Source organism: Choloepus didactylus, chromosome 7 (assembly GCF_015220235.1).
Source record: "Choloepus didactylus isolate mChoDid1 chromosome 7, mChoDid1.pri, whole genome shotgun sequence".
In the NCBI taxonomy this organism is placed as follows: Eukaryota; Metazoa; Chordata; class Mammalia; order Pilosa; family Megalonychidae; genus Choloepus; species Choloepus didactylus.
This window is the reverse complement of record NC_051313.1, coordinates 129,126,559-129,154,333: the sequence shown is the minus strand read 5'-3', so window position 1 is coordinate 129,154,333 and position 27,775 is coordinate 129,126,559. Positions and strand designations below refer to the sequence as shown.

Sequence of the window (27,775 nt, the reverse complement as noted above, 5' to 3'; positions counted from 1 at the left end):
TCTAAAAAAAAACCAGCTTCTTTCACTGCCTTAATGATACTTGGGTTAAATGTTATTTAACGACAACTACTTAGCATAAAAAGCATTCTGCAATTCTCATTATTTTATTACTCAGAATCAACTAGCCATTGATGGGGAAAAGTTATAAAACAATACAAAACCACTTAAAGTTACAGATTTCAACTGTCACCATCTTCTGCTCTCATCTGTCCAACGGAGCAAAATAATTGCTAATTTGGTTGTTTAATAGCATTTGTCTGTGTTTCTGAGATGGTGGATTCTCTTGCCTGATCTTACTCAGGGCAATTTACTGAATAGAAATGGAGCAGTCTCATTTCTTGCCTCCATAGCTGGGAAAAGCATCATTTTCTAAGTGGAGCACAGAGTCGCATCAGTGATCAGTGCCAGGGTATAACCACAGGCTCTGTTTAATCAGGCTCTTGTTCCAGTGTTTATTCTTATAAGATCTAAATTCTCCCCTAAGAAAGGTATTTGTTCTGGCCTCCCCAGAACATATAAAATAAAAAAAATGTGACATAAAAGAATGTGAACATCCCTCAGTTTTCCCACGAATTTGGAGGTAGCCCTAGATCTATCATCATTAACTCATCTCTAACAAAGGAAAAAGAGTCTGAACCTTGGGACAGAGCTCCGCCTCTTTCTTAGCTATCATTCATCCACAATGCCCCATGACGTTAACTCATACATACAAACGCACGTGAACACATGTGCTAGTTGGTAGTGGTAGAGGCTGTCAGGAACTGCGAAAGGTCTGAAATTTTACCCTACTTGCCAGCAAACAAATTAGGCTGCCACAGTTTCATGGATGCTGGCAGAAGACATAGGCTACTGGGTCTGAGGAAAAGGACTTTAATAGTTACAACAGCAGCACAGTATCTGCACCAGCTCCCCATGGAACAATTCACATAGGCAACACAAAGGGGGCAACGCAAAGGGGGCACACAGGGAAAGAACCCCAAGCTCAGGAAACTGTAAGCCTTTATAATGGGAAATAAACCTGCCTGGCCTTTCTTCCATATAGAGACATTATCGTTTATTATACATGTATCTTTATTATACATTATCTTTATTAAACCTGGCCTTTGCCCCAGAGCAGGTTTTCTCAAGCTCGGCATCATTACCTTTTGGCACCATTACCTGTTGCAGGAGGCTCTCCTGGGCCTTATGAGATATTTTGCATCATTCCTGGTCTCTACCCACTAAATTCCATGTTATGATAACCAAAAATGTCTCCAGACATCACCAAATGTCCCCTGGGGAGGCACAATTCCTCAGTTGAGAAGGTCTGCTCCAGAAGAGGCCACTGTCTCTGTCTTTCAAAGAGTATTCACTTTATAAATATCCTTTAAAAGATAGTCCTGAAACAACGGCAGCCACAGTCTCTGCTTACAAGATGTGCAGAAACAAGCAATATGGAGAATTGTCTCACAGCAATCCTTCGTATATATTTACTTCTAAAACTTGACCTGCTTTCCAAGCATAAATAAATTCCTTGATTAATTTGCACATAACATTTATGCACACACACCTACTTTTACATGGCCCTTTGACTGAAATTACAACTTAAATCATTTAAATGAAGGGGACCAGTTGAAAGAAATTAACTAGGTACTGCCTGAGAGTGAGTGTATGTAGGTATTATCTACAGCTGAGCCATGTAGTATACTATGGCTACATTTCCTTCTCATGCAAGATCTGTTTTTCCTTCCCTTGGTTAATAATTGACTGTCCTTTTCCACTTACTAGTCTCCCCTCAGATCACTACTCTGCATTGAGTTCAAGTCCCATTCTCCTCACTCAGCGAGTAACCTTAGGTAAGTTATTTCACCCATTTGAGCTTATTTTCTTTCTCTTCATACAATGGGGTCCTAAGACCTATATCACAGGGTTGTCAGCAGAATTGCATGAGATAAAAGTGAATAGTGCAGTGTGAGTTCTTGTTTAATGAAGATCACCATTAGGGCAAATCCTTGGGTTGCTTTTACTATAATGGAGGTAATAGGTTTCATGCTAATTTCTCCACATTCTCAGTTTTTCACAATATTTATAACAGTGGCTTAGGACATAGAGAAAGATCACTATGCCATAAAGAAAATGACTCCAAGATCTACCTTCATCAGTGCCTCATGCCAACCAACTGAGCTAGACAATCCTAACTCTATTACCAATAGGGTCAAAGAAAAAAAGTAAATCTGACCTTTTGTTCCCTGGTTTTATTTCCTTCAAGCTGACTTCAATTTGTTGATATTGCCCAGCTATTACAGTCTGATTAATTATTCTCTCTTGCTTAGCTGTATTTTAATAAGCTAGCACTCTCAAGTTGAATAAAAAATCAAGCTCTGCAGACACCTTATCCAAGGCTGTTCAAGTATTATCAGAGATCAGTTCCCCCTTCCAGCTCCCTTTCCTTGTGATCATCAAACTTACACATAAAGAAACACCTATCACAGATTGTACAACTTGTTAAATCAGTCACTAACAAAGAGATTATTCTTTAGCTAATAATGCTAAGATTTTCTCTTGATATTTGGCATTTTGACTTTGGAATATAAATTAGTCTTGGTTTCTGAGGCTATTAGTTGTGATATACACATGATGATTACTCTTTGTCTAAAAATATAATAATTATAGCCTCACAGTAGACTTAAAATTCCATTTTCCCTTAGGAAAAAAAAAGAACACCTATAACAGGATTTCATGAAATTAATTAGTTATAGCTAATCCTGGATAATAAGTTGGATTTTTTGAAATCTGTGATGATTTTTAACAAGTAAGGGCTTTCATTGGGAAGGTGAGGCTGGCAGAAAATCCTGTGAGATAATCAAGCAGCCAATTTCAATGCCCTCACTGTTAAGACAAACACAATTGAGAAGATCATCTATGGAAATTGCTGGATTGTGAAATTTACTTTCTGAAAAGGAAATATCACATAACAGTCAGAGGACAAGTGGCTGTTCCTCGTGCCTTCTCTCTACTCCCCTGAGTCTGGATTATGATTTCCCTTCCTCCTCTAAATTCCAACCCTCCACTTAGGATTGCAAGAAACAATTGTTTCTGAATTGTATTAAAAACCATAAGTGACTTTTATTTCTTGCATTATCTAGCCAGAATTAACACTGCTCTTTCCATCTTACAAACACACCCCTCCACCCACACACACACATATACATTCCTAAAAGTTTATTGTTCTACTGCCTAAGAAAAGCAGTACACACATAGCAAATATTTGAGTTGCATTTATGTAAGCAACTCCTTTATGGAAAATAAATTCCAACCACAACAATTTTAAGGATAGTAAAGGAGAGAATACTGTGGCATTTAATAAAAAATGTTTTTCTAAATGGATAAGGACTAATTTTCTAGAAGAAAATCCCAAGCCCACACTCTTTTCTATATCAAACTTTCTCCCTCTGTATCGCATACCTAACTCCAACCTATCTTGCTTTTCATGGTTTTTTATTAAAGGTACCATTTTCCATGATTTAAAAAAAAAAAAAGACAGCCTAAATGGTTTTTCTTTCTAGCAATACTAGGAAGAACTGAAAGGTGTTTCATTTTGTTTTGTTTTTTTAAGGTCGTTAGGTCACATAGCACCTGAGAGAGTTCAACTAACCTATGACCAGGATTAGCATGGAGCAGACAGCACAAAACTTAAAAGAAAAGCAGTGGTAACTGGTTTATACATATTTTGAAAGGCATTACCTGATCAACTGGAATCTCAACCTGAGTATCTTCATCTTCTTGGACGTCTGCTGCCCCCCGCGTTTCAGACCGCTCTGCTCCAGCTTTGAAAATGCCTTCATCTAGTTGAGACAAACACACAGTGAAAATAAAAATCCAATTGTGACATCTTGTGGTTGCATGTTGAATTACAATCAAATACCCACCTAGAGATTTTTTTATGTAGAGAGATTTTTGGTTCCCTTTTGACTGGATTTTTGTAGCTCCTCAATCCTTCTATATTTTCATTGGCAAAAATTCAGTGGCCAAAATGAGGGTGACCCAGCAGGGAAGAACCCTGTCCAAACCTCCTCCTAATCCTTCATCCACTTATTTAATAATAACCTTGTACTGGTATCGATATAGAAAGGATTTCACACATACTATTATCTCAGTACACCCCTCCTATCCACAAAACAGTGATCATATTCAGTACTTTCAAATAATAGTTTTAGAAATCTCACTTTCCCAAAGAATGCTATACACTCCATATAATGTATAGGAGTAATTCTTCACTATTCAGAGCAATATACTATACTGCAACAAAATCATAGAGCTGACTTTCCACATCTCACAAGGATCAGTATCTATCTTCTATCTTCTGTTTTGCAGATTTCCAAAAGATTTTCACAACCTATGACTTAAAATCTTTAACTATAAAATGTAATGGAAATCTCCAAGACTAGGTTATGTGTGTCTATATTCTATCAAAAGCAATAATAGCAGTTTTTCATATGTGAAATAGTTTCAATGTCTCCCTCAGCCTCCTCTTCTCCAAGCTAAGTAATCAAAGAATCAAAGAACCATTTGTCATTCCATCCATCTACTTGCCTCAAGACAGGTTTAATGCTTAAACTATTCTCACAGATGTTTCCCCTGTCTAATTTTTAAGGATCTCCAGGGACGGAGATTTTACCTCCTTCCCCAAAAATCAATTGAGGTATTTGAATACTCTAACAGTCTAGAAAATATGGTTTTATCTTTTGCCTTAGAGCCTCCTCTATTTCTCTAATGGCAGCTTGTTTCCTAGAGAACAGTTTAGCACATTTCACATAACAATATTTTGTTCAAGTCATGAAATCACTCAATTAAATATAAAATCTATTTTTATATTCATTGAGGGCCAAGTATATGTTAGGCACAGCATGAACCAATGTGACATCCTAAGGCATGAGTGAGATGTACTTTGTTCCCTTAAGTTGCTTACAGTCTGACAAGGACATAGAGATAGATACATTGCCCATAAGGTAAGCTGAGGTAAGCACTATAATACTTAAGGGCTATAAAAGAGAAGATGTAAGAATGTAAGCTGGGAAGATGCAGGAGGCAAATAAAAGAGACAGAGACAGAGACTGCAAGAGAAAGTGAGAGGAAGGGAGGAAAGGAAGAAGGGAATCACACTCAAGACTTTTTGTTCTTCCCTAGAGAAACTGTTTCCCTTTTTATGTACTCATTTTGTAACCCCTGACTGGATGTTGGCTTCTCGACTCTTTAAAAATCAGAGACAACAGAACTACCCTCAAAGCTGATTATGCATATTAGATTAATTCACATGGATTAATTCATTTTGAGGATCATCTACAGCAATCATTTAATCCCAGATGGGTTTTTCCTACCACCCAACAAAGTCTTTCCATACAACAATTCTTTACTTTTGTCAATTCTTGCATGCTCATCAATCCAAAGTAATTTTCTATTCACTAGAGTTTGCTCAGTTAAATCATTCTACACGTGGACGTAAGCTGAAAATATACACACAGGAGACTCTAAAAGATCATTACCAAATAATGATTTCAGCACCGGCAACTATTTTGGACTATCTCAACAACTAATCCTCCCCAAGGACAGGGCCTACTCAGCATGTCTGAGCACTATGGCCTAACTCTGTCATGTCTTACAACTGAGAACATGGGTCCAAAATGCAACTGCAGCCATATGGAAAGCAAAACAGAGAACGTGGCAAAGTTCTCACACAGGTAAGCCTGGAGTAAACACACAGGGTTTTAGTGCACAAGGCAACCCCTGAGCTAAGAAAAGTAGAGCAAAGGGCAATGGAAAATTGGGGGCCAGGAAAATAGGTTACAACTATTCTGTCCTAAATGAGGAAAAGCAAGAAGGAGTAATCCAAATCTATAAAATTACAGTCAACAGGAATTGTGTAAGCCGATATTTATCTCTCCATCAAATTCTGGAACATGGAACACAAAGGAAATAATGATGGAAACAATAAAAATAATTTCTGCTTTATACACATGTGGAGTTCATAACTCTGAGAATTTTCAGAGGCAGAAATAAATCAATTTCAAACAAGGTTAGACAATTTATCAAATGTTATCTCCAAATGGGTTAAAAAGGGAAATGAGGTATATTTGGCCTTCATTTCTACCTTCTGAAATTACCTTAGAAAGTAATGGTGACACTCATCTGGACTCAGTGGACTCCATTTCTGACCTATGCATGTGATATTTTTGGACTACATTTTTGTATCCAAGTGTTGCACTTGCTTACAAAGAGAATATAAAGAGAAACTTATCAGAACTAAAGGAATATATTCTTAACATTCACATTCAATGAGATTCTTAACTGTACCCAAGCAGAGCTGTGGATGGTTTGAAACCTGTTTTAAAATGAGCATTTTACCCAGAAAGAAAAATAAGATCAATAATAAGAAACAAAACAAAATTGAAAGGGCACTGGAATGGAAAATGGCAACCATAAGAATATAAACAGTAAAGAGACAAATCAACAAAGCTCAACATTGTGTACAGTGATGCAAATAGAGAATCAAAGATAAAAATGTTTGCCTGAGGTGTGGGGGGAGGTTTTGGTTCATCAGTGAACTGAGAGATATGTAAGCCATCTCCTCCAGCAGCAAGAAATGAAGGTCAAAAAGAAATTCACAGGAATAAACAGGGATGAAAAGAGGAAGAACTTCTAGAAAGTTACTTTGTAATAGAGTGCACTGGTTTGTATATATTATGTCCCCCAGAAAACGTCATGTTCTTTGATGCAGTCTTGTGGGGGCAAATGTATTCATGTTGATTAGATTGGAATTTCTTTGATTGAGTGTTTCCATGGAGATGTGACTCAATCAACTATGAGTGAAACGTTTGATTGGATAATTTCCATGGAGGTGTTACCCCACCCATTCAGGGTGGGTGTTAATTGGATCACTGGAGTTGTATAAAGGAATTCACAAATAGAAGGGCCTCAGAGCAGCTAAGAGTAACATTTTGAAGAGGGAATGACATTTTGAAGAGGAATTGAAGCTAAGAGAAGAAAAAATGCCCCAAGAGCAACATTTTGGAAAATGCCATTTTGAAACACAACCTGGGAGCAAGCGGATGCCAGCCACTTGCATTCTGAGCTAATGGAGGTTTTCCAGACGCCACTGACCATCCTTCAGTGAAGGTACCCAATTGTTGACGTGTTACCTTGGACGCTTTATGACCTTAAGACTGTAACTGTGTAACCAAATAAATCCCCTTTATGAAAGCCAACCCATTTCTGGTATTTTGCATTCTGGCAGCATTAGCAAACTGGCACATAGAAGAAAGCTGATTTGTATTTTAATTTGTACTATAAATGTTATATAAAATTAAGATAATATGAATTTACAAAGAAAAATAATATTTTTTAAAATGACATTTTTCTGATTATAAATTATCTAATGCATAAGCTTTTTTAAAAATTTGGAAAATGGAGAAAATAAACATCTTTCTAATCCCATATCCAAGAGTTAACTACCATTAACACTGTCACCTCTCTCTCCAGCTTGCTCATGCACTCTCTCTCCCCCTCCCTCCTTCCTTCTCTCTTACACGTATACATAAACCAAAACACTCATACACATAGTCATAAAACTAGGATCTTACTATATGGATAATTTTTTAAGATTTTTTTCTTTGAAATCATATCATGAGCATTTCCAAAGCCATTAAATGTTATTTGAAAACCTAATGGATGGTTACATGTGGAGGTACCATGCTGTGATTAAAGGATGACACTGAATAGTGAAAAAAAGGAGTTTTTAAATGAATAGGGTAGATTCTACAGATTTTATTCATTTTATTGATTGGTTATATGTATTAAGGTCTACTATGTAAATGACACTGGGAACTATGGAATGGCTGTTCTTTAAGGGCTTAATAAGGGTCCTCCAAGATGTCCACATCCCAAACCCCAGAATCTGGGAATATTTTACATTGCATTGCAAAGGGGAGTGAAGGTTGCAGATGGAATTAAGGTTGCTAATATGCTAACGCCAAGATGGGGAGATAAGCCTGGATGAGCCCAATGTAATCACAAGGGTCCTTAGTGAAAGAGAGAGGCAGGGCGTCAGCATCAGTGACGTGATGTGAGAAAGACTAGACTGGCCATTGCCGGCTTTGAAGATGGAGGCAGCTGCAAGCCAAAGAATGAGGGCAGCCACTAGAAGCTAGAAAAGGCACAGACATGGATTCTCCCTGGAGTCTCCAGGAGGAACACAGCCCTGTTGACCCTTCGTTGTTAACCTGATGAGATCCCTTTCAGACTTCTGACCTCCAGAACTGCAAGATAATAAATTTATGTTGTCTTAAGCCACCATGCTTGTGGTAATTTGTTACAGCAGCAATAGGAAACGAATACACCATATATCCAAAAATTACCTTCTGGAGAGAACATCAGAGCAGAAGTTCCTGCAGATCCCTTTTGTGACCCCTGCAGATAACTGCCAGGCCAGGACACCATCCACTCCTTCTGCTACTAAGGCAGGGATAGGAAAACCCTGCTGTGAGACTACCGGCTTTTGTTTTCCTTCCCTAACTATAATTATTTCTCTTTCCCACTCTCCTTCTAAGAGCAAAACATCACCACCACTACTCCAGTGTGTGTGCCCAAAGAAAAGAGATTTGAATTGTTTTGTTTTCCCCTTCCCTACAATCTTTGCAATGAAAGCCATTCACTAACAAATGAAAGCAAGGAGAAATTTGATACACAATAGTGCTTGCATTCAATTACTCCATTAAGGATCAAATTCAATGCTTGGATGCACACTATAGCCAAATTCAGCTCTTATCTTTTTTCTTTGAATCATGACTAGGACATTTTAGTGTATATTACACAGTAAAGCAATAACAAACAATCTAGCAAAAATAAAAATGCTGCTCAATTATTTTTCACTTATCCCTTAAGAATTTTATTGCCTAAAAAATGAGAGCAGAGCTGCTGAGGTAGGGCAGTCATATCATCTATGTAATGTTCATAATAAATATGAATCTGTTTCCCCTACAGGAACACAAAACAAATGCTTGGGTATTTTTAATCATTCTGCAATTAGAACAGCCAAAATGAAAGTATTTCCTACTTTCTATGCATCATTATTTAAGTTTAGCAACATGACAATTCTTTTATATTCTCAAATAAGAAAAGTTACCAAATAATAAGTGAATATGCATTCCAGTAATTGTTGAAAATCAGTATTTAAGACCACCCATCTTGCTTAAAGAATACTTTCCCACTAAAATTATTAAAAATTATTTTTAAAATGGCACTGTAAGCCATATTTTAATGTCTTTAATATTTGAAACTGAAATTTAGCAGGATAAATAAATATAATAATGCACAATCTGAATACTTTATGGAAATATTAGATACCTATTAACCAGAAGCTTTGTAGGCAGGCAAGAAAGTTTAAAGTGACCATCAGCATTTTGCTATGATATTCTTCTGAGACTTCCTCATAAAAATGTTAATTCAAATTTAAAACAACATTTTTAGGTATCTCATTAAATCCAGTAGATTACTAAGAAAAATGTGGGAAACAAGGAGTTTATGGCTTTGAGTATATTAGATAGTATTCTAAGAAGGAAAAAATGTAGATCTATTTACTGCACAAGGAAAATCATCCACTCATTAAATGGGTCCCATCAGTCACTAGATGCAGAATTAAAATTAAACTTGTTAAGAAGTTGACATAAAAATGAAAAAATCATTTATGATATCACTTATGCTCAACTATGATAACATATTAGATTTCTAATACAACTCTTCATAGATACAGATTTTTGTCAACACAACAGTTTATTGAAAATTAAAGAAAGAACTTCCAAAAGCTGACCCAGTATGGAATCTTTATGAAGTTTAGCAAGTAGTGAGGGAGAGAGGAAAAGCAAATTAGCATGTAATAAAAACTTCCTTATGAAAGGATATTAGCCAGCCTAACCCTGATCCTTGTTACAACTTGTATGTTGTCATTATGAAGAATGAAAAACTAATCAAATATCAGTTAACATTCTGAGTGCATCTAATTTAATACAGTGATAGAACCCAAATGTTCTTTAATCACTAATTTCCATCTGTCTTCATGATGTCCCATAAACTCAAATGGAAATGCTACAGAATTGAGACTATAACAAGAGGTATTTTTCTTTGGCAATTTATATTACCTGAAAATAATTTCAGACTTACACTTAACTGCAGTTTGAAATATTTGGCTTATTTCTAGTCCTTCACTCCCACTCCAGGGCATTAAATATCACCTGTTATGCATTTTGATGTGTAAATCTAACTATTAACTCTTTGCATAGAATTGGTTTAACCACTATGGGTATTTTACCTTGACTTTAATTGGGTGTAACAAAATTTTCTAAGTGTAGATGGAAAGCAAAAGTGGGATTATTATCTGATTTCTTCAGATCATGGGTAATTTTGTTCTTATCCTGACATTTCCATTTTATTCTTTTTATATACAGATGTCTTAGATTTTCATCAAAATCAGAAATATTCAGAGTACAAACAGTAAAGCACATATTTGTAATATGCATAATTCATGACTTATTTTATAGGCTACATAAATCTTGATATAATTTCCAAAGTCTATATGAGAAATGTAAGACTGAGAATCATAAAATGCCTCTGAGTAGGTTTACCTAAACCAACAAGAAATACACAGCTTTACTTTTATATTTCTAACTTTGTGTCCTTATCAAAAGTACTCTGCAAATTAGTTTTAATTCAGCAAAATAACTGAATTGTTCCTCTTTTAAACCCCAGTGACCTGCAGTTACTTAAAAGTGGCCTAAAATTTAAGATTCCAGTTCTGAATTCTAGCTGGTCCAACTACCTCCAAATCCCCTTGCACATTCCAGTCTAAAAAGAGCTAGCAATACTTTTTTCTCTACCATAGAAAATTTATCATGGTAACAAATGAAGTACCTGCATTTAGCAGAAACACATAATGCTCTTTTAAAATCATGTTCACTTAATTTATCATGCAAGCATTCGCTTAATTTATCATGCGAGCTCCTCATGCTCAGGCCTGTGCTGACACAAGTCATAAAAAGGTGAACAAGGCACTGACCTCAAGATGCTTACTGTCTACTGGGGGTGTGTGGTAGTTTGAAGCTGTATGTACCCCCAGAAAAGGCCATGTTCTTTTAATCCATTCCTGTGGGCATAGACCTATTGTAGGTGGGATCTTTTGATTAAGTTATTTCAATTGAGATGTGACCCACCTCATTCAAGGTAGGTCTTAATTCTCTTACTGGAGTCCTTTATAAGAGGATAAAAGACAGAAACACACACACACACACACAGGAGTTGCTGAGAGAGGACACAGAAAACAGAGAGGAAGCCACTGAAACCAGAAGCTGAAAGCAACGAAACCAGGGAGAAAAGGACAGGCAGACCTTGCCAAGCGCCTGGCCATGTGACAGAGGAGCTGAAGATCACTGGTAGCCAGTCTTTGGTGAGAAGATATTGTCCTGTTGATGCCTTAAATTGAACATTTTTCATGGCCTCAGAACTGTAAACTTGCAAGTTAATAAATCCCCATTGTAAAAGCCAACCCATTTCTGGTATATTGCATTTTGTCAGCTTTACCAAACCAAAACGGTATGAAACGGAAAAATTAGCAGCATAGAATGATTTGTGTAGCAAATGCTACCCAAGCTGTTAGGGAGCGCATAGAAGTGGGAAATGGGAATTGTAGATGGAAGAGAAGGTACCCCCTCAAAGAAGGCTTCCAAGGGAAGGAAGCTGCAAATCGAAGGACGAGCAGAACTAGTCACTGAAGAATGAGGAAAGGTATTCTAGACAAAAAAAAAAAAAAAAAATCAGCACATGCAAAGGCTTGGAGGCTTCAGAATGCATGCTGTGGTCCAGGAACTGCAGGCAGATCAGCACAGCTACAGCAAGATGACAGGGCTGGGGAGGGGCTGGATATGAGGCTGGCGAGCACAGAAGGGACTGATTCAGAAAACCTTGACTGATGTGAACAAGAGCATGAACTTGATCCTGAACATGATGAAGAGTAACTGAAGGACCTTAAGCAGGGAGCAGGGCCCACCCGGCTGGGGGAGTGTCCTGGCAATAAAGTTGCTTGGGCAGATGGGAGCCAGGACAGTTGGCGAGGTGTGTGAGAAGGAAAAGTAGATGCCTTGCTAAAAATATAACTTAACTTTGATTGGTGGTTAATCTTCTATTTTAAAATAAAATGGAAGTTAACACTGCATTCAGCATATCTTCTTTGGCTGTGCACAAAGTTTACAATTCAAAGAACTGCTGACTCTAAATGCCTGTTAAAAACAAATTTTTTTTTCATAAAATTTGTGCAATAGCTACCACATTCCAACCTTTAATTTAAGATGATTTTAAGATGATTATCTAACCACACATATGCCTATATATCAGCAATTGATACATTTAGATATAAAATACATCAAGTTAGTACCAAATTTGAGAGAACAGTTGAACCCAAAATGCCAAAGAGCATTGGGAAAAGAGGTCTCAAGGGGCCCAATTAATGACAGGAAATATGTAAATTATCTATGAAATAGTATTATTTATTATGAAACTATCAAGGAAGAAAGCTCAAAACAGATCAAAGCAAATCAACCAGCATTTTTCCCATTCTGATTTACTGTTCTAACAGACATCCACCTGTTTAGGGCATCCACCAGATTCTGTGCTTTTTTCATTTAATGTTATAACTTAGGATTTGCTCTATATCTGTAAGGAGAAAAAGATGCTATATCTTAGCCAAGACAGAAAAATTCTCCTCTAGCTTTTTAACCTATGATGGGAGTTGATCATCTAATAATTTCATTCCAAAAGAAATAATTCTGGCTCCTTAAGCTCAAGGAATGCACTTTTTCTGATATCATTGCTTCTTTATTAACTGAGGGTTGAAAAATACTAATTATCCACTTGTTTTAATCTTGTGGGGAGGGACAGAAATAAAGTAATCTTTCATTGGATTTCTCATTAAACAATAATTTTAAAAACATTTCCATTGTATTAAGTGTGATATAAATTAACTTTTGTTCAATTAATATAAAATTTCATATACTTCCAGACAAGATAAAACACAAATACTGGTAAACCTAAGAAAATATTTATTTCAGGATAAGTGGAAATGCTGATGTGAGTCAAGAAGCATTTCTATAGCATTTACCAAGAGCAAGATAAAAATTAAAGATAATAGTAACAATATTAATAACGATGATTAGTGTGCTAGTTTGAACGTATGATGTCCCCCTAAACGCCATTATCTTTGATGCAATCTTGTGTGGGCAGACATGTTAGAGTTGACTGGATTGTAACTCTTCGATTAAGTGTTTCCATGGAGATGTGCCCCACCCAACTGTAGGTGATAACTCTGGTTGGATAATTTCCATGGAGGCGTGGCCCCATCCATTCAGCATGCTCCTTGATTAGTTTACTGGAGCACTATACAAACTCAGACAGAAGGTGCGAACTTGCATTCTTCAAAGTGTCCCTCTTGCAATGCAAGAGGGACACTTTGAAGAATGCACAGGAGATGAGAGAGGAGCTACAGATGAAAGACAGTTTGAAGACGGCCGTTAAAAACAGACTCTTGCTCCAGAGAAGCTAAGAGAGGACAAATACCCCAAGTGCAACTAAGAGTGACATTTTTGAGGAACTGCAGCCTAGAGAGGAATGTCCTGGGAGAAAGCCATTTTGAAACCAGAACTTGGAGAAGACACCAGCCATGTGCCATCCTCCAGGGAAGATACCCAATTGCTGATGCCTTACCTTGGATACTTTATGGCCTTAAGACTGTAACTGTGTAACCGAATAAACCCCCTTTATAAAAGCCAATCTATTTCTGGTGTTTTGCATTCTGGCAGCATTAGAAAACTAGAACAATTAGCTAATACTTACTGGATGTTCATTATATGGTGAGCACCATTCGAAGAATGTTAACATGTATTAGCTCATTTAATTCTCACAACAAATTTAAGAAGTAATTACTCTTCTTATCTGCATTTTGCCTATGAGAAACAGAGGGACTCAATTTCACAGGGAAACATGATTTGGAATAGCACTCTGAGTCCAGAGTCTACACTTCTTAGTGTTATTTTTACCCATGGATTGTCACACCAATTTAATGGGTTGCAAGTAGCATTTTTTAAAAATGAAATAGAAGAAAATAGAAAACAGAATGCAGCACCAGGGTGGGCTTCATGGCAAGTGTCCTGTGTGGTCACACAGGGCCCTACTCTCAGAAGGGCCCCAGGCTTGGTTTAGTGCTCTGCTGTTGCCACCATGAAATTCTTAATAATTTTATCTTTGATTTTTTTTTTTTTTTTTGTAAGTGAAGTCCAATGGGACAATGAAGCAGGTGCATGAGGGGAAGACTATGCGTGGCTGCTGTTCCCAGCCGCCCCTTTCACATGTTAGTGCTGGCGATGCCCCCGAGTACAAAATTTCGGTGGAACCACATGCACAGGCATCCAGCGAGGCTTGGGTGGGTCTAAGGTGAGCACATTATGTCTGCACCTGAATAAGCAGGACACTGACGGTACCCATAGACCACACTTTCCACTGGAACCAGAACTTGCTTTGAAGGAAGAAAGAAAACAATGGCATTCTAAGAAACAAGAATGACCAAGGAACCCTATCATCCTTACTCATGTCACTTCCCTGTATTATCCAACGACTTAAGCTGAGAATGATGAAATAAAAGGAAAGGGAAGATAAGGCAACCATAGTTTCCTTTCAGGCATTCCTTAGTAATCAGTAAATTAAAAATAGGAGTTTGGTAGAATGCGTGCACATCAAGAAGTGAAATAAAAACTGTTGAGTTAGGTTTGTGTGGTGTTTCCACTTTTCTGGTAAGAACGAAAACATGCATGTCCAGCTATGAAATATGAATTTTGTAATTTCAGTGATTCCACATATGAGTCAAAAGCTCTTATATTTTGCATTTAAAATTAGCACTGCACAATATATATTAAGATAATGGTCAAATTCATGCTAATAATTTAAATTTTTAATTTAATTTTTCTTTTCTTAGGATGTCATTAAATAGCAAATAAAAATATCAGGACAAGTCAAGAGAGTGAGAGAGACCTTGGAAGAAAGAAAAAAGCTTTCTATTAAAGTACCTTTAACTGCACTCTTTTCCTGCTTTTTTGAGCAAGGGGTCCTACATTTTCATTTTGCACTGGACCCTGCAAATTATGTAGTCAACTCTGTGCAGCAAACACTGTAAAGGTAACTACTGTTTCACAAAACTTTTATTTCATGAAACAAACATACATAAGCATACATGGGTGTACTAGATCATGATGTAAATTTTTTTTCCTACTATGGGTCACAGTGAGAAAGGTGAAAATTGACTTTACTACATGGGAGAAAACAAAAAACATAAAAACCTCTCTCCTTGCCACCCTGGAATATAATCCACTTAAGAGGGCACCAGGGTTACCTGAATTCTAGCCCCCTGTTATATTCTATATTCTGCCTAAATGCTTCTGCCCAGCTTCTAAGATCATCACAACTGGACCTAATTTCATCTTTCCAAAAACATATCCCATTCCTCTGCAGCTTGATCCCTCAGCTCCAGGGGCAACGGTGACTGCTGCTGACTTCCTATCCTCATTTCCCCTCCCCTGATCCTTAAGCACCCCAGCTCCTTCTCACCTCTGCACCTCAACTTCTGCAATGCCTTATGGCCACAGCACCTGTCCACTTTTCCCCAGCCTTCAAGACTCAGTTCAAGAGCTACCTCCCCAGAAGTCTTTCACTTTTCTGACATTTTTATTCTCACTATGTGTACCCTAAAAAGTACACCATTATAGGCATTTTACATACTGATTGATTGATTGATTGATTGATTGAGATGAGACTGTTTCATACTCACTTCTCCCAAAGCTCAAGATATGCAACATGGTTAGGCTACACACAGCATTCAAATATGGGGCTAGGAGAAGGAAAAGGGACCTAGGTTCTTCAGTGCCTGCTGTGTGCTAAGCACTTTCCTCACAATTGCCCTGTGAGGTAGGTATTATGATCCCACTTACGGATGACAAACTTAAGGGTCAAATAACTTGCCCAAGATTGCACAGCTAGAAAGTGGTAGACCCAAGCTTCTCCCATCGGGAAGCCCTTCAACGGGTACCTGCCATCACCTACAGAACCTTTGAGAAGCAGCATCAGTATTAAGATAACAGACTGCAAATTACACCAATTAAACCAACCCTGGGCCTGTTTTAAGAGTTACAGGAGAGATATATCTTCCTTTTGAGTTTTCAGGCGGCCTTCTAAGTTATAGCAAGAATAAGCATATTCAAAAATTAAAAGTGGAATTGACAGATCTGGGTGGGGATATGGATAGATACACAGGGAAGGGGGAGGAGTTTTGAGCTCATTTTGGAAAAACAAATGATAAAAAGGGAGAGTGATAAAATTCTTTAAAAATGAATAAAAATTTCAGAACAAAATAAGAAATTAAACTTTGGATGAACAAGAGAGAACAGAGAGCTATAAACTAAGGAAAAAAACCAGCAACTCAGGCATAGAACACAAGCTATGATTTTAAGTCTGGTGTGTGTGTCTTAGAGGGAACTGGAGAAAGAAAAAAAAGTTTCATCTGTTTGGGTTTTTTTTTTTTTCTTTTTTGCTTAATGGATGAAAAGTGATGAAGTCCGTCTGTGTGTTTTTCTTAAAATTTTTAACCTATTATTGAATCTTCTAACCACCTTTTAGGATAATTTTTCTTCCAGATGAAGTAAAACTATATTTTTTCCTAACTTAGGGTTTAGCTGTTGGATTCCTTCCACAAAAGGCATAATTGCCTAAATAACCACAGGTTTAATACCTGATTATATCAGAAACCCCAGTGGAAATAAAAATGTAAATGTGGGATATGAGTGTAGCATGCACTAATACACAGTATGAGAACATCCATAACAATTTTATTCTTAGCACAAAACTGAAAAACAAGAGATTTAATTTCAGGGTAAAGAAATTCTGAAAAAACGTCTGTTTTCCTTAAGTGTTCCTAAAACTTACATATTCCTTTTCATTGAAAGAAGAGTTAAAAATAAGGAGACAGAATAACAAGTTGAGCTACAGATATACTAACAGCATATCCATAAGGCAGTAGAATAAACTAGAATACAAAATAAAAACAATAAAAAAGTTGAATGACTCTTTAAACATTGAAGTCACAAAGTTACATCATAATCAGTCATTTTAATTTCCAATCATTTTTTCTTATTTAAATACTTTCCTCTTTTGAGCAAAAGCTGAACTTTTATTTTAAAAAACTGATTAAAGGGTCTATTTTCATATGAGCCTATGTATATTTTAAAAATGATTTACTCCTTTGCAAAAAAAATCAGCAAATAAATTAGCACACATTAATGAATTCAACAGCTGGTTTAAATGGAATCTGGCAAACCTCTATCAGAAAACTTTTGGGAAGAGCTTTTAAGCAAAGATGGAGCTCACAATATCATTGAAACCGTGTCTAACTGAATTGACTTCATTATAAATCCTATTCTAAGAATAGTCACACAGTCCAATTTTACATTTAAATGTACCATACGCTGTTCTTGAATACATTTTAAGGTGCACATTTGAAAACTGGATGATGAAACTACAGGCAATGCTCTGGTGTGGTTACATGGGGAGCAGAGGAGAGTTTGTCTTTCTGCACATGCATGAGGCAGGGCTAACTCTCTAAGAACACAAGGAGAGTGCTCCATTTCTCCTGCTTGAGATGGCACACAGACCCAACATTTTTTTTTCAAGCATCCTCTCTCACTTTCCCAATGTATCTACTTTGCAAGACTATTTTACAGGTTGCAACAATTTTATCTTAACTTTGGAAAGGATTTTGAGTTGCCAGAGATGGTACACACCAGCAAACGGAAAACTACATGAGCAAATGTATAAATAACAGACAGTCCCCAAAAGAAAGTTCTATACTAAATAAACAATCCATGCAAATATTTTGCATATCTGACTTATTCCTTGAATTTACTAACTTTCAAAAATAAGTCATAAAATGCATTGCATAGCAATTGGGCCAAAGAGTTTAAGAGTAAAACTGTTTTTAAATTTCATAACAGGCTTTCCCACCAAGGAGACACACAAGTGAGAAGTTGCTTTTTCTACTGCACTAATTGACCTTGACTTCATCCCTGACTATCCTCTTAACAAAGAGGATTGAGATAATCGAACCATCTGCAAAATGCCCACCCAGCACACAAATTCCCACCAACCCTTCAAGAAAGAGTTCAAGGTTTCTCCCTGATAGTGGCAGCACAGAACTGGAATCACTACATTTCCCTGGAAATGGCTCTATGTCCAGCTTACATTTTGCAAGCACTTCCATTCATTCATTCATTCATTTGTTCGTTCTCTGAGTGCCCACTCTGTACCACCCACGGCTGCTGCTCTTTAGGTACTGAGGAGACAAAGAATAAGACTGAGACCTTGCCCTTCAGGGAATTGTTTATGTATTCATAGCAGCACACTAAATCTTCTAGTGGTCCAATGGACATCTGCTTGGGGTACAACAGTGCACAAAGGATAGAACGATTGAATATCCAAGGAGAAGGCATGAGAGGAGAAGCTGCTTAAGCTGGTGTGAAAGAAAGGGCAGCATGATCAGGGTTGGGAAGGTTATAGAGCCTACTTGGTCAGGTTTGTTTGAAGAACTGCAAAGCGTTTCTTATGGGTGATGCGGGACACTGATTACGTGCTTCAACTTGGCGGGCCTGGGCTGGGGGACCTGATCAGCCCCTGGGGAGGGTGGTGGGCACGGGCGACAGCGCCCTCCGCAGCCCCCCGGGCCTGGGAAAGTGAGGCCGGAGGCAGGCCCCATTTCCTCACCCAAAATACCACTGTTAGGGGAGGCTTGCCGGAGGGAACCGCCTTTTCCCCACCCCCTTATCTTGCCCGGACACTCCCCGTTGCCGGTGCAACTCCCATTACCACCAGTGCGCATACATTGTTGCCAAACACCGTTACCGGAGCAACTCTCACCCCTTTTCAATCAACCTCCGCGCCCTCTCAGAACCAATCCAAGCCTTTAACCCCTACAGCTACCCCGCCCTCTAAACCGCCCGATATAAGCTTGTACTCTCCCCTAATAAAGCTCTCTCTCTCTCTTGGCTTCTTCACCCTAAAAGAACCATGTCCCGCCTGTTCCTTTCTCGCCGCCCTCCATACTTTGCACGCCACCCCGCCGGGGACCTGGCCAAGTCCCCTGCCTCGCCTTCACCTCCGGGAAAGAGCCCCCGCCGCCGGTACCCTCCGAGCAATCCTGGGAGCCTAGGATTTAGCAACCGGCCGCCACCCCCCCCCCAGACGAATCAACTGCGACCGCAACTGGCGCCCAACGTGGGGCCCCTGGAATTAAAAGTCCTCTCCACGCAGCGGTCCAGTAAAACCACCCGCTCGCCCGGATGCCTCTCCAGCTCCCCTTCTCCTCACCTGCAAAGTAAGGGCCGCCTCTCCCTCGCCGCCCCGCGGAGCCGCCTCTCCCTCGCCGCTCCACGTCTGGAGCCGCCTCTCCCACGCCGCTCCGCGCCCGGGCCGCTCTTCCTTTCCCGTGTTAACCTAACTCTTACCCCCGACTACCTTTCGTCTTCTCTTCCTATGTCCCCCCATTCCTCCTAACACTCTTCCTCCAGTAGCTTTCCCTCTTCCCCTCCATTACTTTGCTGTGGTCCTTTGTGTCTTTGTTTCTTTGTTTCGCGCGGTGTGCCTCTTTGCGACCGCCCCCCCCAAACTGCTCTTGCTACTAGAGGCTCCTGCCTTCTATTCTCGCCGTTTCCTCAGTTTACCTCATTTTCTTTACTCAATAATCAACCCCCCTTTTTCTTTTCTCACTCCGCTATGGGTAATCGTCTATCTGCACGCCAAGCACCCCAAGTTCGTGCTCTGGCTGGTCTCCTAGACACACATCGCTGTAAAGTGTCTGTCCGGCAGCTGCAAGTATACTGGGACCTCCTGCTGCCCTTTAACCCATGGCTCACCACTTGCCATCTTTGGGACCCTGTTACTTATGATCGCCTTATTGATCGGGTCACCAACGCCATGGAACATGAGAGCAAGCGCTTCCCTCCCGGCTTGCTCCCCACCTTAATAACCGTCCGCTCCTGCCTTCAAGGCTCCCTCCCCCCTGATCGAGGCCCCATTAAATCCAAGGAGGCCCTATCAACCCAGTCAACAGATTCAGACAGCGATACTAATGTGGACCACGATTCGGACACAGAGTCCTTAGTCAAGCAGATTAACAACGCGCTCGAAGTGACTCCCAAAAAACAAAATAACACTGAGCCTTGCCATGATGGCGAACTTCCTCCTCCTCCTTCTTCTTCCATCGAGGGGAGGAAGTGCTCCGGCAATGACGTCAGCCCTAAGCTGGGCCGGAAACCGCAAGCGCTTTACCCTGCCCTTTCACAGGGCGGAGCTAGTCCACCATCTTATGCCGTAGCCACTCCCACCGTGCCGCCGTCTTGCGACGCTTGGGGCCTCCCACTTCCGCCTCCCCCTCCGTCAAGCTCCCCCTCGGAGCCGCTACCGGCAGCTGCCACCGCCCCTCCCACCCTGCCGACTAACAACCCCTGGCTGCCTTCTACACCTCAAGGCAACCCTTGGGGCAACACTCCCCCTACCCCCACTCCCGCGCCAAGCCCTCTGCAAGCGCGTCCTCCTTTCTCTCGTGCTTTTCGCTGCTTTCCTCTTAACCTTACCCCCACACCACAGAAACCGTATGACTGGTATCCCATTGACTCTGATACTATTAAGCAGCTTCGCAGGGCCGTCAAGGAGGACGGGTTAGGTAGCCCATACGCTTCCCAAATACTGCAGGATCTCGGCATGGACTTTTGCATCCCCCAAGACTGGGCCTCGCTTGCCCGTTCCATTCTTAACCCCGGCCAATTTGTTGATTGGCGTGCTCACTTCCAGGCGGAAGCAGCTAAGCAAAGCGAGCAAGACGCAGCCACTGGAGTCTATCATCACCCCGAAGCCTATCTAGGCACGGGAGCGTTTCTAGATGCGTCTGCTTATATTAATGCACCTGCCACCTTTTGGCCTATCCTTTGGGGAATCGCCTTACGAGCGTTTGCCAACTGCTCTGCCTGTCGGCCTAATAAATTCACCAAGCTCTTCCAGGAGCCGAGTAAGCCTTTCACCACCTTTGTCTCCAGAGTCGAAGAAACCTGCGCTCGAAAGCCCTCCAGCCGCACCTCGAGTACAAGCAGCACACCCGGAAACCGCACCTCAGCTGCAAACGGCGCGTTGCCAACACCACCACCCCAACCTCGTCCGCCCCCCGCCCGTTGCTCCTCTCCCCTCCTCAGCCTTATCCAAGCAGCCTTCACCTCAGTGAATTCCTCCAACCCCAATCTTACCTCCTCTTGTTGGCTTTGCCTCTCCACTTCCTCCCCCCTGTATGAGCCAGTTGCCTCCAACCTCTCCTTTTCAGAAAACACAGAGGACAGCCCCTCGGAATGCAATTGAAATACCTCTGCCGTCCCCCTAACCTTTCATTCAGTCTCCTTTACAGGAAAGTGCATCCGCCCTCGCTCAAGTAACTCTCCCAACCTCACAGCTTGCGCCGACTACTCATCTCCCAGCAGCTCTGCAAAATTTCTCATCCCTCATAACTCCTCCCAATGGCTCTGCTCCTCTACAGGGCTTACCCCCTGCCTTAACGTGCAAACCCTCAATACAACTAATGAAACTTGCCTCCTAATTGTCCTCATCCCTAGGGTCCTATACCACAGCGAGGAAGACTTCTTCCTCCGCCTGGAAACAACTGCAGCTCCTGCCCCTCTGCAAAAGCGAGAGCCCATCACCGCCCTCACAATTGCCTCCCTCTTAGGTCTTGCAGGCGCTGGCACCGGAATCGCTGCATTAGCCAGTCAAGGCTCCGCCCTAACTCACCTCCGGGCGGCTGTTGACGAGGACATTCGTCACCTACAAGACGCTATTTCCCATCTTAAAAATTCTGTCAATTCCCTCTCTGAGGTAGTGCTCCAAAACCGCCGAGGTCTCGACCTTCTCCTCCTCAAAGAAGGAGGCCTTTGCGCCACCCTAGGAGAAGAGTGCTGTGTATATGCCAATTCCACAGGTCTCGCCGAGGACAGCCTAAAAAAGGTCCGAGAGAGACTAGAACAATGCAAAAGAAACCGTGAAGCCGCCAACTATTGGTCCCACATCTTTACCCCCCTCCTCCCATACCTCCTCCCTCTCCTCGGCCCCCTACTAATGATTATTCTAGCTCTCACCTTAGGACCCTGCATTATCCGCAGAATTGTCCAGCTTGTAAGGAAACAAACGGATGCTATTTTCTCCTCATTCGTGCAAGTCCAGTACCAGCGACTCGCCACCTCTGACGCTCCCTACTCCGAGATGACAACCAACCCTCCGCGACCTCACCGCCACCGGTCAACCCGCCGACCGCGAGGCCCTTCTCGATCGCCTGAACATCGCACCAACCTCGAGCTCCAGCTTCTCTGAACCTCCAACTTTAAACCCCCCACCCTCGTCCATCCCGCAAGCAGCAAGGTCCCTGTCGAGCGCCCGGGCGCCACACCAATGCCGAGCTCCAGCCTCGCTGAGCCACCGTCAACCCCTTTTTCCCCTCCCCGGCCTTCCCCTTCCCTCATCCCTTAGCGGACCTCTCCGGTAAGCTTCTTCCTTTAATTAGAAAAGAAGGGGGAAATGCGGGACACTGATTACGTGCTTCAACTTGGCGGGCCTGGGCTGGGGGACCTGATCAGCCCCTGGGGAGGGTGGTGGGCACGGGCGACAGCGCCCTCCGCAGCCCCCCGGGCCTGGGAAAGTGAGGCCGGAGGCAGGCCCCATTTCCTCACCCAAAATACCACTGTTAGGGGAGGCTTGCCGGAGGGAACCGCCTTTTCCCCACCCCCTTATCTTGCCCGGACACTCCCCGTTGCCGGTGCAACTCCCATTACCACCAGTGCGCATACATTGTTGCCAAACACCGTTACCGGAGCAACTCTCGCCCCTTTTCAATCAACCTCCGCGCCCTCTCAGAACCAATCCAAGCCTTTAACCCCTACAGCTACCCCGCCCTCTAAACCGCCCGATATAAGCTTGTACTCTCCCCTAATAAAGCTCTCTCTCTCTCTTGGCTTCTTCACCCTAAAAGAACCGTGTCCCGCCTGTTCCTTTCTCGCCGCCCTCCATACTTTGCACGCCACCCCGCCGGGGACCTGGCCAAGTCCCCCGCCTCGTCTTCGCCTCCGGGAAAGAGCCCCCGCCACCGGTACCCTCCGAGCAATCCTGGGAGCCTAGGATTTAGCAACCGGCCGCCACCCCCCCCCCAGACGAATCAACTGCGACCGCAGGTGAGGCACTAGCAAAGAGGGGTGGGTTGGTGAGTGACAAGGCCTGCAGGATGGGCTGAGGCCAGGTGGTGGAAGAACCTTAGTGAGCCAAGTAAAAGAGCTTGGTCTCCATCCTGTAATGGGGAGCCTCTGGCAAGGTTTTAAGCAGAGGAGCAACTTCAGAAAGACCACTCTGGAAGCAGTTTTGATTTGAGCTGTCCCAGAAAAAAGTAGGAGCCAGAGGAGGCATGGGAATAATTGCTATGTTAGCTTGAGAAGTCAGGAACAAACACTGAGACCTTGCTATCTAAAGGGGAGGCAGAATAAGAGGGTCTATGAAGAACACTGAGAAAACACACTAAGAAACAAAGGAGGAGAACCAAAAGAGGGCTATCAAAATTATAAAAACAAAGATAATTTAAGAAAACCAACAGTGATCGGGAGAGTTAAATAACTCTTTCTTGTATGCACTTTGTACTCGGTATTTACATATCAACTCAATTAACAGTCCTAAGGTTGTGATGCTAATAATAATAATTCTATTATTATCTGATTTTATAACTGAGCAAACAAAGGCAGAGATAATTTAAATAACTTGTCCAAGATTATACAAGCAGTAAGAGAGTCACTTACACAGGCAAAGAGATTGAGGAAGATGAGGCTGTAAAGACTTTACTGGATTTAACCTTTGGGAGGTCAAGGCAATCTCTCCAGCACAAAGTCATTAGAAAGTTGAGAACTGAAAATTGATTTGAATATGTTGAAGCATGAATTTTAAATGAACAAACAGAGATATCAGGAGTAAAGTATTCTTTCATAAAAGTCAATAAAATTTGAGTCATAATATGATCCACTCAGTTCTCTTTAGCTGAAGCACTTGATGAGAGAGAGAGAAGGAATGTTGATGCTTGACACTGAGGAGCTGGTAAGAGACGAGAAGGTATAGAGTCTTGGAAGCCTCTCTCAGTAGGGTGTTGAGGATGGCAGGGAGCCTTTAGTGAAGATGAGCTCACAATGACCTGCTTCTCCATACTTGACTCAAGCACTCCCTCCTCACCCATCTGCTATCCCTCTCTATGATCCCACAGTACCCTGGACCTGCCGCTATCATACATAGTGGGTTCATCCCTACTGCAATGACTAACTCATAAGGCTGTGGATGCCTTGAGGAAAGGGGCCAAGTCTTCTTCATCTTTGTATCACTAGCACCTAACAGAGCTATGAAGCAAATCAATAAAAAAAAATAAATGAGTGGGTGAATATTTCTGCCAGATTTGAGCTTTAGAACTATCCCCCTTGGAGCCATGTAGAAAATGAACACATTTCTTTTCAAGTCACAAACAACTTTTCTGCTTTTGGGTCTCCCCCTCCAATTTAAGGGTCTCTCCAATATGTAAATTTTGACAAATACTTGTTGGCTCTATGCCTTAGCAAAAATTGGAAATACATAGCAGCTGTGAGACTCTAGGTGACTTTTTTTATTTCAAAAATGGAACTAAATGTTTATACTATCTCAATTAGATATACAAAGATAATTACATTGTCAATAAGTAATTCCTGAGCATCTATACATGTTGAACAAGTTATTAGGTGTGATAGTTCTAGAATAGGCAGTAGATAAAAATAAATGAACAAGTTTATCCATGACCTGAAAAAAAACATGCAGTCCAACTAGATAAGCACACACATGCATGCACCAATAAATATAAAGGTGGATAGAAAGTTCACAGAGGAGAGCTAAAAAGTGACTATAAACACATAATTACTAAGCCAGTACCACAGTGAATATGCTCACTGGCTCCCCTTCACAACCAGTCCCCAACACCAGTCAGTCCAACTGTTTAACTCCTCATTTAAATGGTATGGAATTTCCAATGTTAACAAGCCTATGATTTGCTTATTCTCTATACATCGTATGAGCACCTGAGCTAGGGAGTTTTGCCTATATGCTGGCACATACACATGAATACATGTTTTGAAATTATAGCTCTTTGGTACATGTAATTATCAGTCAGTGTTCTCCAGAGAAACAGAACCAACAGAATCTATATAAAGAGATTTATTATAAGGAATTGGCTCCCACCACCTTGGGGCCTGGCAAATCTGAATTCTGTAGGGTAGGCCACAAGCTACAAATTCCATTAAAGGTGATGGTGAAGTCTTGAGGCAGAAATCTGTCTGCGCTCCGGAACCCCCAGTCTTGCTGTTGACACCTTTCACTCATTGGCTGAGGCCACAGGTGTTTAGAGAGTCGTCTGTCTCCTTTCCTTAAAGTCAACTGATTGAAGATGCCAAGCACCTCTCTGAAATACCTCCACATTAACAGCTAGAGTTAAGCTGGTATCAAAGCAAATAAGACTGTTATAGATTTAGGATGTTCAATTTAATCTCCATGGTACCTACAAAGCAAATATTGAATATGCAAGCTCATAAAGACAGAAATTAGAATTCAGGTTGCCAATGGCAGGAAGCAGGGGGCTGGGGGAATGGGATGTTAATGCATAATGGGTGTAAGGTTTCTGCCTGAGGCGATGGGAAATTTTCAGCCATGGGAGGTGGTGAGGGTACTGCATACTGTGATGTTGTGAATGTGATTAATCCCACACTGAATGGCATGCTTGGGGGTTGGTGAGATGGGAAATTTTAAGTTGTATATATGTTCCCACAATTAAAAAAAAAGAAAAAGAAAAGGAAAGAGCAACTAAAGAGACGATGACAAAAGCAATATATGATCCTTAACGGGATCTAACAAGAGAGGAGAAAAGGCTCAAAAGGACGTTATTGGGACATATGAAAAAATTCAAATAAAGGCTGTAAGCTTTATATCAATGTTAAATTTCTTGAATTTGATAACTACACTTATGGTGGTTATGTAAGTGAATGTCCTCATTCTTAGGAAAAATACCTAGGAGTGTTAAGTGTTTAAGGAGCATGACATATACAACCTACATGCAAGTGTTCAGAAAATGGACTGACAGACAGACAGGCAGATAGACAAATAGATGGACAGAATGATACAGTAAATGTGGCAAAATGTTAACTTTGGTGGCTCTGGGTATCTGTCGGGTATGTTGGAGTTCTCTGTATGGGGTTTGTATTATTTTTGTAACTCTCTTACAAGTTTGAAAGTATTTCTAAATAAAAAATTTTTTTTAATTGTATGTGTCCCCATTAAAACAAGAGCAATAAATACAGTATATTACACCAAACTATAATGCAGCAAGTCTGTGCAATACTGCCCATCACTGTGAGACATTTACATCTCATATTTCAGCCTACGTGTCTGTCTCCTACCACTCTACTTTCTCTCGCTTACATCCTAAATCACAAATTAATCAACAAGTATTTATTTAGTCTTTGTCACATGTGTTCAGCTTAAAACATCATACTTGCCCATAATGGATTTCTATTCCAACTGGAAGTCAATATCCAGTGATTCATAAACTTTTATTGATGTTCCCCTCCCCACTCCCCACGATCCAGGTATTGTGCTAGCTAGCACTCAGGATGCAAAGATGGAAAAATGTTATAGTCACAGATCTCAAGATCTCATGTTAACAAGGAATAAGATTTTATATAATAGGTACTAAAATGGAGGTAGGTACAAAGTGCTTAATGCTACCCTTGGAGCACTTATTTCTGATTGAGGACACAATGATGATTTCACAGAGAAACTGAAATCAGAGCAGACTTTTGCAAGGCATTTAGAAGTCCAGTGTGGTTCCTGCTGTGAGTGTGAGAGCTGAAGACTACAGCAGACTAAAGAGGCCACTGAAGTTTCTAAGAAAGGTAGGGTCACAATTGTATCTGTGCTTTATTATGGTAGTTTGTGTAATTGTCAAGACTGAAGGTGGCTCATGGAGAGAGAGGATATGATCTGGGTCAATGGCAGTGGGATATCAAGAGGCGGAAACTGATCCCCAAGATATGTTGGAAATAGACCAAACTTATCCTGCTGGATGAAGTAAGGAAGAAACAGAAACTGAAAGATGACTCTAAAGTTTCTCATTTAGGCATCTGAGTAGACTATACTGAGGAAGACGTGATTGGGAGGGGATCCACAGACAATGAGTTTGATTTAGGATCCCTTAGGTTTGAAAATGTTGTGATTTGGAGTGGAGGGATGCAGGAGGCAGCTGGGATGCAAGACCGGTGCTCCAGGGAGCTCCAGAGTCTAGAGACACAGAAGAAGACAGGGCCTGTGGTGAAAAACTGAAGAACACCCTATTTTAGGACAGGTATATAAGGGGGTTGACCTTGCTTCTCAGAATGAAAAAGAGCAGAGAGGTAAGAAAACCAGCAGACTGGAGTATCATAATAACCCAGAGAAGACCGTCTGAGAAGGCGGCAGGTTACCCATGAAACATCCGTACAATATACTGATGTAATTAAGTGATAACACTGATACCAGTTTTGTGACACGGGTA

The 27,775-nt window shown here is 41.0% G+C and overlaps 1 protein-coding gene across 3 annotated transcripts in view; it reads right to left on the bottom strand.

The window, feature by feature from the left end:
• DCDC2 (doublecortin domain containing 2) overlaps positions 1-27,775 on the bottom strand; it is a 170,111-nt gene that overhangs the window by 21,649 nt on the left and 120,687 nt on the right. For all 3 annotated transcript variants that reach the window (XM_037844571.1, XM_037844569.1, XM_037844570.1), the window contains exon 9: positions 3,724-3,824. In XM_037844571.1, coding sequence (XP_037700499.1) covers positions 3,724-3,824 — 101 coding nt within the window. The remainder of the gene's footprint in view (positions 1-3,723; positions 3,825-27,775) is intronic.